The sequence below is a fragment of the Ornithodoros turicata genome, chromosome 3 (genome assembly GCF_037126465.1).
Source record: "Ornithodoros turicata isolate Travis chromosome 3, ASM3712646v1, whole genome shotgun sequence".
NCBI lineage: Eukaryota > Metazoa > Arthropoda > Arachnida > Ixodida > Argasidae > Ornithodoros > Ornithodoros turicata.
In genome coordinates this window covers 103163614-103181498 of record NC_088203.1, presented here as the reverse complement: position 1 = coordinate 103181498, position 17885 = coordinate 103163614, and the positions used below count along the sequence as shown (strand labels likewise).

Sequence of the window (17885 nt, the reverse complement as noted above, 5' to 3'; positions counted from 1 at the left end):
TCGTTCTTTTCTTTCTTTCTTTCTTTTTTTTTTTCGTTCTCTTCTTTCATTCTTTTTTTTCGTTCTTTTCTTTCTTTCTTTTTTTCGTTCTCTTCTTTCTTTCTTTCTTTTTTTCGTTCTTTTCTTTCTTTCGTTCTTTTCTTTCTTTCTTTCTTTTTTTTTCGTTCTACGCGGATGAACTGTTGCTATGAGTGCTGTATAGGTGTGGACGAACGCGGACAGCACAACAAGACTGACCGCTAGGCAAGGGTGGGGATGGGGGGACAGGGGGGGAGAGGGGTTGTACGCATCGTGGGACGACTTCGTGGGGCATGCAGTGAGCTGCGGAGATACTGCCTTTGTGCCGTATATCCACATGGCCGCGAGACGACGCCTGGTTTGTCCCGATTACGATTATATGCAGTTTTCCCTTATGTATCAGTCATTACGTATTTCTTTCAAATACTCGCTGGTTTTAATTTCTCTCGAATTCCAGGAAAACTTTCGAGAAAGTCAAACGTGGTTTTTCTCTCTCTCTCTCTCCTTTGAAACGTCGTTAACAATACTCTCGCTTGCGGAACATGCATCATTTGCGATGTCTCAATGTGTTCCACGCGTGTATACGTACGCCTTGTTTTTCTTTCTGCGTATATCACGCATAAACGGAATGGTTGTATATCGTGGTGGCGTTATCGAGACCTTGGCATAAGTATCCATGTAGCAGTCACGCTCGTGTTACACGCTTGTTACGCTGCTCAGATAAGAGGCAGGCACCCTATATACTGTAAACAGATCTTTCTATATGGCACTCTTGATCACACACACACACACACACACACACATGAATGACATATGGTTCAGTGTGTACGTTTGAATTGACACGAAGTCCTGGACACGTTCCTATACACATAATTCCTGCGAGTGCTTCATGTAATGTTTTGATTACGTTTCTGGAATAGATAATAGCTGAATTCGTGATTAAAAGCGCTAAGAACTTATGAACAAGGATGTATATATAGACGGACAACACAGCACAAAGCGTTGTGGTGTTCGTCCCAGTTCTTGGCACTTTTAATCATATGAGTTGAGCCATTCACCAACAGGCCCAAATGGCAGGTCTGAACAAAAAAAAAAGTTAAACCGCGTAATGTCAATCGTCTCTTGCGCAGTAATAGCCGGCTACAACGCAACTGCTTCCACCTTGTTTCTTTTACATAAACAAATAGGTGCAAGAGAGAGAGAGAGAGAGAGAGAGAAACAAACAACCCAAGTAGAGAAAGTAACAAAAAGGAACTACTTATCGAGAGTGAAGGTATTAAAGCAAGCGTGTTGGGCGGGGGGGACTTCTGTCTGAGGTTTCTAAGGCACTCTGCAACCTTCCAACTGACATGTCTTTGTTAAAATTTAGTAATTAAATTTATTTTAAATTTAGTAAAATTAGTAATTTAGAGTTAAAAATTTCGTAATTAGTCTCGTCTAATTAATTAGGCACAACGAAAGAAAGACTGGTTACAGTCGCTGAAGTCGGTAAAATAGAAGTTCCGAGATCGTCTGAAGTCAAATTTAAAAGTTTAATTTTATGAATGAGCGTATACAAATAAGCTGCTCACTGCTCAGTTCTTGACCGATGTCTCAGGGATGCTCACTGAAAAGGAAGCTTTTTGATAGCGCTACCTGTTTACGAACTATTCAGCCGGGGAACCATTCTGAAACACCCGTACATATATACAATACACAAGGGGAACGTCACACATGACACACGGAACCTGCGTCCTATTCTGCTGGCCCTACATCGGAATAAGGCACTGGCTTTCGTTGCACTTGCGTAATAGAAAGCAAAGCTGGTAGTACCTTTGCATAATTTGCAGGGCACCCCGCCACCGAGAGCCCTCCACTTGAAGAGGTCCCCCGAGGAGAGGTCTTCGGGACTCCACGCCGTCGACGCGCCGCCGTCGGCGCAACATTCTTCCCGGCTGACATACGACTTCAAAAGTTCCGTACATCGGCGACTAGACCCCACCATGCTCCAGCACAGACCGCCTGCGAAAGTACAGGCACGGTTAGTTGACAGCAGCGTCGGGTGGTTACGTACACCATGACTCCATCCAAACAAGAAGCAGTATCTGTCAGGAACCACCATGCAAAGCGATATTGACGCTCAACAGTGTCTCGTCGTGGGGTCAATTTAATTTATCAAAACGCCCTCATAAACCAGCCGTGTAAGCATCTTCCCTGGTGTCATGAATTCAGATAGCTGTGACGTACCACCAACGTGTCGAGAAGCTCATTTTCCACTGAAATTTCGTTGCTACAGAGAGGGCGCCGCGCTACTTGCGGCTTTGACGTACTCTGTACGTCACGTGGTGACGTCAACATCACTCATTCGCTTACGTGCTCTCTGAAGGAGTTAAGGACTTTCTAGAGGGTGTGTAGATGGAACAGTCTTTCTATATAGACGTCGGCTATTACCATCACCGTTCCCGGGCGCATGCTGTTTGTTGCACAACAACAACAATAACAACAACAACTTTATTGTGCGCTTTGTTGCACAAGTCCGCATGCTTTCGCTGCTCATTTAAATTCACCACCATTCACCATTAATTCATCCTCTGATATTCACCTGTGTGAAGCGGGGTAGGGTTATGTGGCTATACGACATCCCATGTCATTATCACTTCTACTACATCATTTATTGTTGTTTTTGTTGTTTTTGTTAAATTATAGTTCTCTTTCTTCTTCTTTTGAGAGCACCCTGTGAGTTCATTTAAATCGTCGCAGAGATTTTGGACCGCTGTGACGTCACAGCTGTACTAATACACGTGATACGCGGCATATGCGCCAATTTTGTGTAATTAGTTTGTGCTACATTATATTGGAACTGTATTGAAGTTGTACTACACAAGTTTACTTGGTTATATTAAATATCCTAACCATACGCTAATATACGCAGCATCGCTACACGGCAGCCATGTTGCTTTAAGTCGGACGCGTCCGATTTTAACCTCAACCCATTTTAAACCTCGAACAAATTATCGAAAAACTCAACTCCAGGGACAAAAAAAAAGTCGAATTTCTCGATTTATTCCACGAAGCATAGCATAAATGTAGGAAAGCTCTGGTGGATGAAACCACTGTGTCGCTCTCTAGCCCAAGCTTTTTCTACAGTCGATTTAGTCGGCATCCCGTATATTTTGTCAAAAACTTTAGAATTGACTTTTGCCCACTTCAACAAAAACTTGCTGAACTGTCAATTACGTATATTATTAAGAAACATTTCCACCAAATGCATAGCGCGTGCACGCGTAACCTTTCATGGAATTGCAAAATGTGCACGCGCTGTTTTGAAACCCCTCCACCTTCTTTCTATTTTCGTTATTTTTTTTTTTTCAACTATAAAGTTGGCGGTTTCTTTGAGAGCCGACTTTTCAAAACCAAAATAAAAAAAAAAGCAGGGACGCAGACAAAAGGAAAAAAAAAAGAAAAACGATAGAGCGAAAAAAAAAATCAAGGTAAGACGTAAAATAGGGCAGACGAAACGGAACTGTGGTGAATAATAACTTCCCGCCGTCTTCCGAGAACAATATCGTTTCGTAAGTTTGGGAATAGAAGCTCGCAAGTGGCTTCCACGAGGAGAGGGGGGAGGGAATCTTCAGAGCTTATGTTACGAACCCCCAGAGAGAGGGGGGGGGGGAGGCAAAAGAGTGCAAAAATTCACGTAAGACAGTCAACGCCCCATCAGGGGGCCTCCTCTCTACACCCCAGTTCTGGACCCCACCAACGGTACCCATGACACGTATAGGTAGGCGGCGGTTGCCATCCGTGCGGGCTATGTTCCAAGAGAGAAGCTTACTGACCCTGCGCGCAAAACTACATTATAATTGTTGTTGTTAATAATAATAATATTAATAATATTAATATTAATAATTGGAATTGGAATTTTTATTACCATCTGTTAAATCATTTGTACATGTCATAAGGTCCACCTAAACCATAACGGTTTGTGGGCAGGACCCGGCAACCAAGTGGGACACTAAGTAACAACAGTAACAATAGAGGTACCTTAGCAATAACAACACCCTTAATTTATGGCTCTAGTTACACATCTGAAAAAACTAATCAACTCGAAATAGACAATGAGTTAGTAATAATGACTTAGTAACAATAAGCATAACAATACCATTAATATAATAATAATAATAATAATATTATTATTATTATTATTATTATTATTATTATTATTATTATTATTATTATTACAGCCAATATTATATATTAGCCAAGGCTTAGGCGGGTACTGTTCTAATCATGATACTCTTAGACTAATAAAAATTGAATTGAATTGAAAAAAAAATTATTAATAGTAGGAGCAAAGAGGTGAAAATACGTATTTACGTCAACTGATTGCGTTTTTACGTGGAGGAGGAGGCGTGTCGTTGAGGGAAAACGGATGCGGTCTGTCTATATTTATTTATTTCACTGATAACTGTGACATTTAATCGATAAGATAGAACAAATTGCAAAATAATAGCTCATGCTCGCATCGAGGGTGGTTCGTGTTTTACGCGCACAATTTGACGATTGTCGCAAACTTGAGCCGTTCCAAGAAGTTAAAGAACAACAACTGGGAAGGTAAAAAGAATGGAATAGGTAAATTCATAAGGTAGCGAATGTTAACCTTGTTAAGAACAAAAAGGAACAAAAAAAAAAACAAAGATGACGAAGAGAAAGGCCAAAAGGATGTACTTTCATGCGAGTTAACGAAACGCAAAATTTTTCATCAGGCAGTGAATAACGCATATTGGCACTTTTGTCACTTGCAGCACTTCGATCAAAATCATGATTTCGAGGGAAGTTTACGGGATTAAGATGATTAACGCGGCAGATTTTAAAAGTTGGGCAGAAATTTTGCGAACACGGATATCATACCTGCTACTGCCCCCTTCTGCGTTTTCTTTCGTCTCTATGACCGGGTGCAAGTTCGACGGGGCCCCCACCTTTTCCGAAGGCGGTCCCGTTTTTGCGCAAAAACTCCGTGCCTCTCGGACAAGTAAAATTTCTTCCAAGAAAAAGAACGCATTTTCAACTACCTTTCTCTCCTTCTCATATACAAAATACTAGAATCCTCTCTCTGCACACAAGCTTCACGCAAGACCTCAACGTGGGCGCACCCATTGCGATGCCTGCACTCACCACGCACAGTACGTAGTTTTACGTCGCCAAAGCTATAATAATGAGCGAAGCAGAAGTACATTAATTCTCTCCGCCTGAGGCCGGGTCCAAATCTCAGCGCGCAACCAAGGCGGCAAAGCGGGGTGATGGGTACTGGAATCTGACGGAGCTACACTCTAAGAAAAAAAGGAGTAAAACGGGGAGTAATTGCAGCTTCTACTCCCCTAGTCTGCAATTACTCCCCATTTTAGTCCCCTAACCCGACATTTAGTCCCGACGTTTACTCCCCAGGACTGCAAATTGTCACTAAACTTCGAGAATGGTATCTTGAATGCGACAGTCTACGTAAATATGTGCCCTTTGTCAATCTGAACGACATAATGCTGTATAACTCAGACAACGTAGCAATTTTCCAGCCACACAGAGTAAGAAACAGTTAGCGCATCTTTCTTCGCAAATTGTGCCCTAGTATGGCGCAAGAGCTTATATCACTCGATATATCACGGTTGACGGTTTGCTTCAAAGTATTTTCATGCATGCGCACCAATTATGTACCTGGGACTCTTACAACAGCGCCTGAAATGCGGTCTCCACTCTGTGACATTCATTTACTCCCGCGCATTTACTCCCGAAAGGGACTATTTTTTTGTGCCAATGCATTTAGTCCCCAAAAGGAGTAAAAGTACTCCTTTTTTTCTTAGAGTGTATACCTCAACTGAATTGTGTATTTAAATACTGATTAATTTTAATTAATTAATTACGCGCCACTCGCGGAAGATGGCGTGTCCAAGCAACTTGTCTCCTCCCATTAACTTACAGCCGTAGCTTGATTAAGTTCGACCCTACCACCTTGGGGGATACGTAGGCGGACACGCCGCCAACATTTCCCCCGAGGTTTTTGTTTTGTCTAGTTTCTAGACGGGTGACGAAATGTCGAGGAACGGGAAGCGTTTATTATTCCTGCGCAAACTCCAACCTAACCTGGCGGGACGTCTCGCATCCGAAATATTTTTAGAGTGAGCCGAGCTGGGAGGAGTAATCTTATCGTTTTTGGATAACGGCGACACCGAGCGCCAAATTACCTGCGGTCTAAATTTATCCAACCAGATTCCAGTTTGCCAAAGATAAGAATCGCCTTCTGCTTTATTTTTATATCGGTCAGCTCTTAATTTCGCGATTGGAGCTAGGCACATTAAAGGTACCTGCAAAGGTAAGGTGCTTGTAAACCCAACACACTCTGAGAAAAAAAGGAGTATTTTTACTTCTTTTGGGGAGTAATTGCATTGCCGCAAAAAATAGTCTCTTTCTGGAGTAAATGCACGGGAGTAAATGAATGTCACAGAGTGAAGACCGCATTTCACGCGCTGTTGTAAGAGTCTCAGGTACATAATTGGTGCGCATGCATGAAAATACTTTGAAGCATACCGTCAACCGTGATATATCGAGTGATATAAAATCTTGCGCCATACTAGGGCACAATTTGCGAAGAAAGATGCGCTAACTGTTACTTACTCTGTGTGGCTGGAAAACTGCTACGTTGTCTGAGTTATACAGCCTTATGCCATCAAATTGACCAGGGGCACATATTTACGTAGACTGTCGCATTCAGGAGACCATTCGCGAAGTTTAGTGACAATTTGCAGTCCTGGGGAGTAAATGTCGGGCCTAAATGTTGGGTTAGGGGACTAAAATGGGGAGTAATTGGCAGACTAGGGGAGTAGAAGCTGTAATTACTCCCCGTTTTACTCTTTTTTTTTCTTCTTAGAGTGCGCAAGTAGTTATACACATGTGATAGGGAAAGGAATTGATGAATTTTCTAGCAAAATTACGGTAAAACGGCTCCGCGCGACGTTTGGTGGGAAATAATGCTCAATTCGTCGAGCGGCAGTGATCTATATTCTCGACTGATCTGCCACCACCTGCGGCTCCTGATGGCTAAGTAGCTGACACGTAGCCAGCCACACGTAGCGTATAGTTCTTCTGCGCACACGCAAAACATACAGAGAGCTTCGCGCGTTGAGCAGAACCACTACGCTATCCCCTACAACAACAACTTTATTGGGTGATGAGGAATGGGGAGTTTCATCGCCAGGGGCGATACTCTACCCCACTGCTGCACTCTAAGAAAAAAAGGAGTAAAACGGGGAGTAATTGCAGCTTCTACTCCCCTAGTCTGCAATTACTCCCCATTTTAGTCCCCTAACCCAACATTTAGTCCCGACATTTACTCCCCAGGACTACAAATTGTCACTAAACTTCGCGATTGGTCTCCTGAATGCGACAGTCTACCTAAATATGTACCCTTGGTCAATTTGAACGACATAAGGCTGTATAACTCAGACAACGTAGCAATTTTCCAGCCACACAGAGTAAGAAACAGTTAGCGCATTTTTCTTCGCAAATTGTGCCCTAGTATGGCGCAAGATTTTATATCACTCGATATATCACGGTTGACGGTTTGCTTCAAAGTATATCCATGCATGCGCACCAATTATGTACCTGGGACTCTTACAACAGCGCGTGAAATGCGGTCTTCACTCTGTGACATTCATTTACTCCCGTGCATTTACTCCCGAAAGGGACTATTTTTTGTGGCAATGCAATTACTCCCCAAAAGGAGTAAAAGTACTCCTTTTTTTCTTAGAGTGTGGTGGTGATGTGGGGAATGAAATAATGAGCCCCTTCACAATAAGGATCGAAGTCCTATGGGTGTCCAGAAAGGTGAAGAGAGCTTTTGAGGGCAGAGCGTTGGTGAGTTGGATGTGGCCAGGGACAAAGCAATTTTTGTGAGAGAGAGGTTGATGGTGTGGGCAATGGAGAAGAAGGTGATGTGCTCTAGATCTTCTACAGCACCGCAGTGACTGCATTGGGGAGAGTCAACTGGTCTCAAGCGGTAACGCCACTGCGCTGTAAAAGCAACATCGGGGCGCATTCGATGAACTAATGCGGCATCTTGACGAGATCTAGCTTTTACTGAGCTAAATTAAATTCCGCTGCGCGCGCGCGCTCTACGATGAAAAGTGGTGTCGACCTCTTGGCCAGGTGCCGCTACAGGAAGTTTCTTTCTTTCTTCTTCTTCCTTTTTTTTTTTTTTTTTGCCATCTACCGAATGCCTTCCAGGTTTCGTCCCAATATACTGAATGACCTACACGATTTCAAATTCGCCGAGTCCATTGTTCTCGGAACACGACTGTTTTCACTGCCGTCATAGCTTATACGTTATCGTTCTGATAGCAGCCTCGAAATATCTCCAGTTACAACGCCGCGATAGGACCATCCCCATAAACGATATAGTGACCCAGAACCTATGACTTCTATGTTCATAACCGATCGGAGCTGTCAGAAAATATCTGTCATGCTGTTATTCCTTTCCTATTTAGGAAACCTCCTGCTATTCCCGAACTTGCCGAAGATATCCAGCATTCTTTCACGCGAAGACGACGTGACCCTGGCGCTCACTGATGGGTGGCCGGTGATTGGCGTCCCCCTTTAGCCAGACGAGATGTCATGAACAAGGATCCAAATTCACGCCCAATGAACTCAAAGACACGCGTTGCTACCACGACGGTGGTGGTGATGATGATGATGACTCACAATGAAAAGGACTAGTTTTAGTAGGTAAAGGTAGTAAAAGTAGGTAAAAGTAAAGGTAGTCTTATGATCAACTATTACTCCTTATTCCAAGTGTGCAACTGGACGTTCTGATGCACACGTGTTGTATACGCACATTTACAACCCTCGTCACCACCACGTCCGTCCGTCCGTCCGTCTGTCCTTTTGTGTTTCACTGCCTTATGCCCCCCAAGCGGCAAAATGTACTGAAAGTCGGGTGCAATAGGGGTGGACGGGTAGGTGGAAGGCCTTGAACAGACTCGTGAAACTAAGGAACATCGATAAGACACATACCGTCCACCCCTATTGCACTCGACTTTCAGTACGTTGTGCTGCTTGGGCCCACACACACAATCAGCTTAGCTACATTCGGCGAAATAGGATTGGGCGTGTTGGCCTGTCCCGTGCCTGTCAGCCGTACGGGCAGAAAGCCTCGCCTGGAGGGGGCAATGGAGCACCTTGTAGAGAAGTGTGTACCGCAAGGGCACCACCTGAGCCCGCCGACGTCCTTCGGCACCAGAAATAATTTCCCCCTCAGTCGTCTCTTTTCGGCATCCCCTGCGGAAGTATGCCCCACGCTGTCTGTCCCGAACAGACAAGTGCGTCATCAGGCATTCCGTCCTCTAGACTAGAGGTTAGAGTTAGTTAACAGCGCCCTTGCGTAACGGGCTGCCTCTGATGGTTGGGTGTCGTCGGAAACTGGGCTCTATATCTGCTGGGAATAATGCAGACTTTATTTATGCCGATTATTGGTGGCATCGTGTTTAACAAAAAGCATTCGCGGCGCGTGGGGCATTCGTTTAGAATACTGTACATACTTCCGATTCCTTCCCCCGAAAATACTACCCGTCTGCTTTACACTTTCCTGCTTTCTCATTGGCCCATCACCGCGGAGCAACCCGTCCCTTAGAATGATGATGGTCCACATGGACCCATCGATACTCTGACACTTACGCGATGAACTGACACTTATACGATGCATTGGAAATGGAAAATTCGCCCAATTTAAGGCGTTGAATTGGACGAATTAAACGTTTCAGGGCGAGCTCCCGTATGGGGAAGGTGAAACATTAGTGAGTTTTAGTGGATCGTACGCTATCGCCTTTGCGTACGTAAGGAATAGCGTTGGTGGTTATGCGCACGCGCAAAACATAGAGAGCTTCGCGCACTGCGCAGAACCACTACGCTATCCCCTACGTACGCAAAGGCGATAGCGTACGATACACTAAAACTCTCTATTAAGCGCCCCCTCTCCCTTCCGTTAAACTCTGGGATAGTGAGAGAGGAGGACCTCGATATTCCGAGTTGCGAAATCCGCGATCTCTAAATTCACGTTCTCGAGACAAGGAAGATCAAGGAGAATCACCGATTGCTTCGTAAGATGGCATGCCGTGTTTCAAAACGCGGCATCACTATTTAATCATTCGAATTCACGGCTTTTCCGACGTCTGTCCGAGTCGCATTAACGAACGAAGGCCACATTAGTAGCGGCCGTTATGCCTGGCAGGGCGGACACGACGGAAAACAGCACGTTGGCTAATTAATTAATTAATTAATTATTGCGTTACAGCCCAAGTTCGGTGTTTGCATTTGTACATCATTATGAACCAGCTAATCTACGCCCTTTCACTGTTATCTCAGTAGTCTCACATGTAGCCTCAGTTCGCCGTTGGCAGTCTCCCGCGCGCGACGGTGCATTTTATCGTCAGATAACATTTATGTACAGTAGTTTATTTTGCAACGGGGATTTCGATCACTCCATTTCCAGGTACACCCAGGGAGAGTCCATAAGCACTGCTGAGCGCAAACATCCTCTTGGGCCTCTCTTTATTGGACAACCCATAGCTCCCCCCCGTCGGAACGGCCCTGACGACAAGTAAGTTAATTTTACCGCTTAGAGATAACCGTCTACACACTCGAGCGACATTCTCTGGAATACTTCAGCGGAAGATGCGCGAAACGGCATAAATTCCCTGCTGCCACATGAGCGTGCGCGCTCAACGCCATACCCTTTCATGTTCTTCTAACCATTGGGAATGTCCTGCAGCTCAGCCGCAAGATATTCCTTTGCAGACGACAGGGCCGAAGGTGACGTCTGCTACGTGGGCAGGACGTCACTTCCGGTATACTGGCGCCGCGTGAGAATGCGCAACGTAGGACGGTGCGCAACTTCCGGAACGTGAACAGCCCCTTTTTGCCTTTTTCTTCCTCTAGAATATTCCGTGAGGATGTCGCTCGTAATGAACACGCGGTTCGGAGAATATTCTGTTATTCATGGCCCTGGTTTTATTCATGCTCTCTTAAAAATGAGGGGGGGGGGGGGGGGGTGTCGAGGTAGCTTGCCGTTGTTGGCCGCACTCAAGTGGGTATCGTCACGACTATAGCCAAAAAAAAGGAAAAGAAGGTGGGAGAAAGGGGAGTTGAGGACTTCAAAGTGATGTAGAAGCAGGATGACCGGTACTGATGGGACGGAAGCACACTGTAGGTGAGGGGTGCACTAGAGTGGTCTCTCCGCTAGGCCCGTTGCTTGGAGAAAGCGCACGAGGCCGCGAGTTTTTGAAAGTCGTTCCGCACAAGAACCTTCGGGGAAGAGGACGTCCGTCAGTATACCAGGCCTGGCGTGGGGAAGATGGAAGAAGATCTTAAAAATGAACTTCACCACATAGCACGCTGCTAGCCAACTATCATACAGAGTGACGTCGCTTTCCCCTAATTTGCTGAAAACGAGGGGCGTACGCCATTTTTGTGGCGTTATGCAGTTCATAATTGCCATAAAAAATGGTGTACGCCCCTATTTTCATCAAATCAAGGGAGAGAACGTTGTCATTTGAGGTTAAGGTTGGCTAGGAGCGCGCTACGCGGTAAAGCTCTGCTTTTAGAGTGTGGTGTTATTCATGGGTGCCGTATAGGCAACAAGGCTACAAATTGTGCGGATGGCGCCAAAGTACGTCATGAATACCCGTAGCAGCAACGTCTTTTGTCGTTGTTCGACCGTCTGTTGCGAAACAGCCGGCATTTTTGGCAGCCAGTCCGGCCTTGCCAAGGAGACTTCCGCACGCGCGCGAGCGAGCTCTGAACAACAGTTCAACGGACCGTTCGCTCATTCCACGCGCAAGCGCGTACGCTAAAATCCACCGCTACCGTCCCTGATACTGCTTCTGATATATATGTACTTGTTTCGTACCACTCCCCGCAGGCTCCGTGGAGACGTCTTTGAACCTGCTGCTTTTGGCATTGCAATCTGTTATGGTTGGCAGAAGTTTGTTTTTGTGCGCACCGAAGAATGTTTGGCGTTCGGCTTCCGAGTTAAAAATTGCGGGACTTTCTTCTCAGCCAGCCGCTTCCGTTGATTGCCAGGGTTGGCAGTGGCTCGCTTCTCGTTTTCACAAGTTCTCAGTGCTGCGCGCACATCCAACAGCTGAGGGGGGGGGGGGGAAGCCTTCTGATACTGACGAGCTAACTACATAGAGGCTAGTGTGGATCTCACACCAGCTCCCGTGGTACAGTGGCACATGGGGAGACTATGGGGAGTGACGCGTGGTCAGTTCCCCCTGAAGTCTGCCCAGGACGCCATACTAACCCCCTTGTCCCCCACTTCTTCCTGCTGTCCTCTCTCCATCTGTCCACATCTGTACGCCGCTCGTAGCCGCAGTTGCATCACAGCGCTGACACGGAATTTAAAAAAAAGAGTGTGCTAGCTTCTATCATAAACTCACATAAAGGAGCAAAACGCGCCAACGAGGTTATCGTACGATGAAAATGTATGAAGATGTAGTACCTTACTTTAAGTGGGGTCAACACCCCGGAGCGATCAGCGGTACCCGGCTAAAAAGTCCGTGGCGCTGTGAGAACATGTAAAATTCAGTCCTTTGCGCTTCACGCGTTGAACACGTCAATGAGGTTGTTAAACCAATCTGGCATATTAAAAAGACACTTTTAAAAAGATAAAGTAGTGCTTCCTGTGCTCATGGAAAGCTGTAAGCGATTGATTGATTGATTATTTAAAAGAAAACCAGGGATATTAAGGGATTAAGGGATGTCCAGGCTGTAAGCGATATTACGTGGGCATCCATTTGCTTTATAGTTAGGCACTGCTGCAAGTTACAAAAAAATACCGCGCTTCGCATCTGCGCTCAGAAAATATGTCTCGCGCATGCGCGTGTGGAGTGCTTCCTCGATCAGCTGCGTCATTCCCAGCAATGCCGATGTGACTAGTGATCCTATGGAGCGCCTTGTGTCGTGGATTTCCAAGTATTCACGATTATCAAAATTTTCGCGTCAAAAGACAGAGGCAGTAATTTTGTCGGACGAAGAAAATGCAGGAAGGTTCCGTAATGACCTCCACAAAAGAACACAAACATGCATACGTCGCGAGCAATGAAAGGAAATCCATTAAAACGTCATAATCGGTGAGAGGGAGTAGTAAACATAAATACTCGTTCACGTTGTAAGAAGCGCCCGGTTAATTGGCATGTTGCGTTTATTGACCGTTTTACGACAGCAAGTTTACGATCGAGTTGCAACGCTCGTCAGTGGCTCGCATTTTGTTTACCATGTGGCCTTTAAAATGCCTTCGTATAAGCTCGTCAGTAATTCTTTTGCCGCCTGTGACGTAATGTTGGCGGCGTGCGGTTACTCGAAGTGAACAACACAGCAACAGAAGAACGTCTTGTCGTAGAAAGAAACACATGTGCGCGTGCGCAAAGAGTCCTCATCATCACCGTATAAGACGATGAAAGTCCCAGAATTGAATATGGGTGTGGCTTGGAGCAACGTTGAACAAGGACTTGCTTTACTTTAGTCCGGAATAGGAAAAATAGCGCCCAGTGGAATGCTTGCTTTGAAGGGCGAACTCCTCTAACTGCGGAATGTGTGGGTCTGTTGACAACGCACACTCTGAGAAAGGACACTTTTATTCCATTTTTACTCCCCTGTCAGTGAGTTACTCCCTCTCACTCTCTGAATTTGCCAAGTAACTCCCTCGCTGTACATAGTTACTCCCCATTCCTGTCAAAATTTTAATCAACAAGTTGCGAGTGACAACGTGCTGCTTCTCGCGCGGAGATTTTTCGGAGATTATAAACACGTGTACCACAGTCCAGCTATTCTGTTCTCAGTTCAGTTCAGTTCAGTTCTCAGTTCGTGAAGGGAGGGCGTCGCCTGGCATGTGACCTTCTGACTAGCAAATTTCTATAATTATTTATTCCGGCCGTTTACCGCGAATATGCACACACGCAAAAAGCAAACTGCAAGAAATACAATGGAAGATTCCAGAGCATGTGCAGAAGTTATGACATGAACCCGTTTAATGGTGTCAGCCTGACACCTGTAACTGGAGTCATAGTTACTCCTTGAGAATATAGTAAAGTGCTACTCCATTTGGAGGGTATAAATTTTACGCTCAAAGAGAGTGTTCTCAGGGACAAGCTGCTTTACTCCCCTGAAGGAGTTGTGACGCCACATTTTTTTTTTTTTTCGCAGCGCATAACATATCTTACTGTCCTGCCGACAGCATCGGGAGCATCTCCAGGCATCCACGAGCCAAACGTCACCAATTCCTGCAGGAGTAACCGACCCCCGACCTTTGACCGAACCAAACAAGCGTTCGGCAGCTTTCAACACAGTCCTCAGATTTAACCCCTATAGCTGAATGGCGTAATTACTTTCCGATCTATAGATATCGAACCGTCTTAGAATACTTAGCGCATTGACATGCCGGGGCAATTCGACCCGAAGGGAACCCGTTCTTTACGTTATTTATTGCCGTTGTTGTTGTTTAACCGAATAGCGCACGAGCGCCACCACCATCCTGTTCATATTCCACACTTCAAGGCAGGGCGCATTCCCCGCATCGTATTAGGGTATCACCTTCAGCGCTCGAACAGGCCCCACGATGCTATGTGCCGACCAAAATAGCCATAAATAATAACAGCCGCAACAAACTAATAATAATAATGCTAATGAAGAAAAGAAAAAGAAAAAGGAAAAAGAACACAGGCCAGAGAGAAAACCACACCGGCAAGCCGTAAGACTACCGTATTTATCAAAGTCCCTCCGCACTCCACCCATCTATACAGCTAGAGCACGGGAAAAATTCCCAAGGCGTAGGAATATCACATTATACGCGCTTTCTAATCGACTCTGCCTCGATTATAATCCCCTCGTTTTCTTTGTCTACATTTTATGCGTATTACGGCGCCTTCGGTGGACGAACTCTCTAGTGTACACGGCGAGGTTCAAAGGGTTAGAGAAAAAGAGAGACGGAATGGGATATTTATTGCCAAGTGCCTGAAACGGAACACATTCTACGCGGGAAAAGCTGTAAAAAAGTCATATAGAGAGAAAGATTAAAAAAGCGGGATATCACGCGGTCAGGGACGTCCCATCAATTAACCCCCGGAGAGAGAGTGAGAGAGAGAGAAAAAAAAAGCAGTTGAGTTTCGTTGTAAGGTTGTAGCGCGCCTGTTAGTTCCTGACGGGCGAAGCGCTTCTTACGCAATCTTATGAGCAGTAGAAAGCTTCACCTTGTCTGCTTCCCCTGATGCATGCACCACCAGGGTACGAATAGAAACTGGATATTTTCGAAAAGTCACATACATTGCCGAGAGCATTCTTCACTTTTCTGCGGCGTTCACGGCACACACGCAGAGTAGATACAGGAAGAACTAGGTATACATGGGGTGATGCAAGCTCGCTCGCGTATACGTGAAAAAGACAACGTTTCTTGGGCTTTCAGGAATTAGACTCAAACTCAGGGAAAATATGTTTTTTGTTGTTTGTTTTTTAACAGATACAGCACGCCCACTTAGACTCACTCCGCTGATGTCTCCAACACTCCTAGCCTGCTGTTTCCACCAACTGTCCCTCGTTCCACTGACCACTGTACATCGCTTATATGGCCACAGTAGCGCTGCTGTGTTAACGCGGTAGAAAAAAAAACACACAGAAAAAACAATTAAAATCAACACGAGTTAACTCCAAAATGTCCAAAATCATGTGCCTTGCACATGTACCCGAAGATTGATGCACGTAAGCGCCGAATACGGATACTTTATATATTTTCAGCAACAGCCCTTCCGTTATGTGGTCGGACAGAACCATATGGCGAATTCGGGTGGTCATTTCGTGGCAACATTTTTTGGCAGATCCCGAGCAGCCATGTTCGTTTGGTCAAAGCGAAGCAATCCCGCATGTTCGCGTGGTGCTTTCCGAATGCCCGAAATATGGCAGCTAGCACTTTTTTGGCCCGGTCTCAAGACGACCGAGCATCGGGGTGCCCAACTATATATCCGGGGTCGTCACATCCGCACTATAACGGTGGCAAGTGCCCTCATTGGCCCGCACGTTGAAATCACGTGGTTTAGCTGACGACAGAACTCGAAGACGGGCAACCGCGATGCCCCTAGCGTGATCCAAGTAACTAAAACCGCTAGATTCCTAGCACTCACGAAAGGGCGGCAAGGTCACGTGATCCAGCTCGACCTAGCAATTTCCGAGCGTTAGGGCTGTGTTGCCACGAAATGACCACCCGAATTCGCCAATAGAACGCGGCGAAAGAGATGACCACACGATATTTTTTTCTCCTTCTTCTCGAGATCCCTGTCAGACAGGTCGTCTCGTAAAGTATGACGTAATTCTCGGACACGGTTGCACGTGGTTATGTGTGCAGCATTTACCTGGTCTAGATAGACAAAACGAGAGGAAGAAAAGCCGTGGTAAGACCTTCCGATGTTTATAGAATGACCTCAAAGTCACCACCAACGGGCAGATGTTGTGCCCATTTGGCCGGTTATAATAACAGCGTGTCGCCCTCCAACTTTCTATTCATTATTTTTCGTTTCGTTTAAATTCCGTGTTAGCAGCGCGACGCAACTGGTGCCATGGAGTGGGGGACAGGGGGCTAGTATGCGTCCTGGCCAGACTTCGGGGGCCGACATTCGGCTCGCAAGTCTGCACGGAAACCCAGGGAAAACCTCAGACGTGTTAAGGTTTCTAAGCCGCGTCACCTCCGAGCCTTGTCGTGGACGGCGACCATCCTAACCACTACTCCACGTCGCTCTTCAACGAAGTTGGCACGCAATTCGCGAGCAGTGTCGTGCGCGCGAACCACGCGAAACAATTTTTAACGCGCGAAATTAAGAAGAACAGAGAGGCCAAGCGCACAGCCCACAGTGAATCTCGGAAGTGCAGAAAAGGAGGGCCAAGCAAATCCAACGCGATGAACTTCCCCCGGGGGAAAGAAAAATAATCGGGCCTTCCAAGTTGCTTCACCCCGTTGTTTTGCCAAAAGACGCCGTCGACGTCGTCGCGGTTCCCTGGGCCAATGAGAGCGTTTTATAAACAAGCCCTCGTCCAATCACCTCGATCAGTCACAGTGAGATTTATGGCCAACACTGCCAACGCGCCAGTGAGAGGTAATGGCGTCGTTAACACCCATCATAACACGACCAAAATAGGCTCGTACGGGCATTTCTTTTTTTTTTTTTTTTTATGTATGTGCTCGAAAAGCACCGTTTATAGAATGTGGATTAAGGAATAGCGAAACGCCAACTGACTGCACCCCGTTTGTGTTGCTCCCGGTTAACCAATCGGAACTGTCTACACGCTGGTACGATATTTCACCTACTACTGGACTGTTGCCATTAACGGGTTTTTATATTCGATACGCCACTATGGCCATCACGAGTTTAGAGAGTTTTAGCAATCCCGACCCGGCAGCTCCCGATCGTTAATAAAGACGGTGAAATCGAACCGAACGTATCCGGAGAGAACGCCAGCACGAGGACTTATAGCGAATTCGGGTGGTCATTTCGTAGCAAAACGGCCGAGCACTCGGAAATTGCTAGTTCGGCGACCGAGCTGGATCACGTGACCGTTGCCACCCAAACATGATTGCTAGGAATCTAGCGTTTTTAGGTACTTGGATCACGCTAGGGGCGTCGCGGTCGCAAATCTTCGAGTTTTGTCGTCTGCTAAACCACGTGATTTCAACCTGCGGGCCAATGAGGGCACTCGCCACCGTTGCAGTGCGGATGTGACGACACCGGATACAGTTGAGCAATCTGCTGCTCGATCGTTTTGAGACCGGGCAAAAAAAGTGCTAGCTAGCAAATTCCGAGCGCTCG

General features: G+C 46.1%; 1 protein-coding gene and 1 long non-coding RNA gene across 2 annotated transcripts in view; one reads left to right on the top strand and one right to left on the bottom strand.

Moving 5' to 3' along the window:
* LOC135389048 (uncharacterized) overlaps positions 1–14660 on the top strand; it is a 59734-nt gene extending 45074 nt beyond the window's left edge. Inside the window, exons 2-3 of the long non-coding RNA XR_010421564.1 lie at positions 10529–10636; positions 14242–14660. This is a non-coding gene — a long non-coding RNA (uncharacterized LOC135389048). The remainder of the gene's footprint in view (positions 1–10528; positions 10637–14241) is intronic.
* Positions 1–17885, bottom strand: part of LOC135389047 (follistatin-like) — a 51685-nt gene that overhangs the window by 25641 nt on the left and 8159 nt on the right. Inside the window, exon 2 of the mRNA XM_064618995.1 lies at positions 1831–2019. Coding sequence (XP_064475065.1) covers positions 1831–2019 — 189 coding nt within the window. The remainder of the gene's footprint in view (positions 1–1830; positions 2020–17885) is intronic.